At 40.6% G+C, this 2,337-nt stretch overlaps 1 protein-coding gene across 1 annotated transcript; it reads left to right on the forward strand.

The window, feature by feature from the left end:
* Positions 1-208: 208 nt before the first annotated feature.
* On the forward strand, positions 209-1,807 carry BTG4 (B-cell translocation gene 4). Its single transcript, XM_010291715.1, has 4 exons — positions 209-381; positions 963-1,100; positions 1,279-1,474; positions 1,631-1,807. Exons 1-4 carry the CDS (start codon positions 209-211, stop codon positions 1,805-1,807), a joined length of 684 nt encoding a protein of 227 aa, XP_010290017.1.
* Positions 1,808-2,337: the final 530 nt, after the last annotated feature.

Raw genomic sequence — 2,337 nt, forward strand, 5'->3', positions numbered from 1 at the left:
AGTTGGTGTCACTACCCAGAACTAAATTCATCAGTTGTGTGGTAATTAGGCTTATTTAGGCTCCATCTGCCATGGCTTATGCAGGTTTTTTCAATATCTATTCTTGGAACTTGATAGTACCTTAATGTTGTTAAAATCTGTAGTGTAGTGTCTCATCTCTACTAATGACTATCCAACAGCTAAAGCACCTTGTGCACTTCAATCTAAAATGAAAGATGAAATTGCTGCCACGGTCTTCTTCATCACAAGGCTGGTGAAAAGGGAAGACAAGCTGAGCAAGCATAAAATGGAGAAATTTGCAGCTAAGCTAACAACAATACTGTTTGAAAAGTATAAGAATCACTGGTACTTGGACAATCCATCCAGAGGACAAGCCTTCAGGTAAGAGGACCTTTAGTAGAAGGGGAAAGGAAATAGAGGCTTTCCATGATGTTCAAGACACAGTGAGTACCTTTCAGTGCCTGAAGCCCCTAAATTGGAAATAAGTGACACAAAATTGAGAGAGAACCACTTGGCTATCCCCTAAGCCTGAGGAAAGAAGTGTTTTTAACTGGTAAAGATGCAGCTATTTTGAAAATGTTTTCACAGTGTGCGCCTGTGTAGATATGACTAGAGACTTGAGGTGGAAATATTAAGACAATATGCATGTAGTGTTTTGACTAGCCCTCTGACTTGAATGCAGAATTCAAGTGGTCTTAAACTGACTTGTGGAATTGTTGTAACTGCTTTTAATTCTCTTACTGCAGCAACTTGCTTGATTGGTAATTTATCTAAAACAAAACCTTGTTTGGGTTTATAAATCAGCTTGTTAGGCTAACATGCTGGTTGGGGCTATAAGTGAGAACCTGCATCAACAGGCTAAACGTGTTGAGAAAATAGTGAACTTAAGTCTACTTTGTATGAGCAGAACTTGTAAAGTTGCAGTGAAATCTTAAATCCACCTGCATTTTGTTTTTACCTAGGTGTATAAGGATAAATAAACATCAGACAAGAGATCCACTGCTGGAACAAGCTTGTGTGGAGAGTAATGTGGACTTTAATAAGCTTGGTTTGCCCAAAGAGATGACGCTATGGGTTGATCCGTTTGAGGTGTGTTGCAGGTGAGTTGAGAAGCTGCGACTAACATGTCAAGTGCCCTGTACAAACTTGATCAACACCAAGCCTATTACTAGAGCCTTAGTGTCTGAGGGTGTATAGACTTACTAGTGTCAACTGACTACTAACAAATGTTTATGCTGCTAGTGCAGAGCTGCATTATACAAATGCAGTCACTTTCAGATATGGTGAGAAGAACAGGCCCTTCACAATTGCGCACTTTGAAGGAGAGGAGAACCCAGAGCTTCCTCAGCAGATCAGCTATGCCGTTGACAGAGCAGCACTAGACTATCATTCTGGCATTTCCTCAGATGAGGAGAGCTTCAACAAGGAGCCGAAAGCTATCCCTACTGTCAGCAATCCCAACAGTGTCTACCAGGTAAGCGTGGGATAATGGTATGTAGCTTTCAGCAAGAGCTAGTATCTGCCCTCTAGATTCCCTCATGAAGAAATGAAATAGACTTAACTGATGGCTGGACTAATCTCCCTGCTTTCCCAAACACATTTTAACATTATCTCATTTCTTGATGTTTAGTTCAGTGACTACTGCAAGGCATCTATACAGCCCTGGTCTCAGTATCTTCATAGGAAGACCTATATGACTGATGCCTCATACTATGCCCAGCACAGGGGTTACAAAGTGTACAGGCCAACAGCTGCTTTCACAGGACCGTGTGTTGATAGATACCACTGGATCAATACAAAGCGATAGATCTGTGGCTGCACCTCTTATAGGCTGTTGGAACACTGAACTACGGTATGGGATGGCTGGCGCTAGAAAGTTTCATAAGCAGAAAGCACTTACTGTCTAATCCCTATCTCTTACTTTGTACATCTGAAACTTTGGGGTTTTATTATAAACTTTTAATGTTTTATTAATGTTAATATAAGATTGAAAACTAATGTGAGACTCTAGTTGTAAGTTAAAAAGGAAATACATATATCAATAAATCTACTAATGTTTTTTTAAAAGCTGTCTGATCTGCTATCAGTGCCCTGAAGGGAGTTAAATCTTTTTGGTGAAAACACAAGCAAGTCAAGGAAGATAAAAATATCCTCCAAGTTGCTTTGAAAGATAGTCCGCTTCCTTCTGGCAAAGGTAGCAAGGGCAGCTGCATTGTGAGCAAAACACCTACACATCACAAGCAGGATCACATCTATGCTCCCCCTTGAGTGAAGCTTTGGTATATGCAGCTGTGAAAGACTGCCTTGTAGCTCCAGCTAGGCTTTTGCCTCTAGATT

The sequence above is a fragment of the Phaethon lepturus genome, unplaced genomic scaffold, assembly GCF_000687285.1.
Source record: "Phaethon lepturus isolate BGI_N335 unplaced genomic scaffold, ASM68728v1 scaffold12277, whole genome shotgun sequence".
NCBI classification, from domain to species: Eukaryota; Metazoa; Chordata; class Aves; order Phaethontiformes; family Phaethontidae; genus Phaethon; species Phaethon lepturus.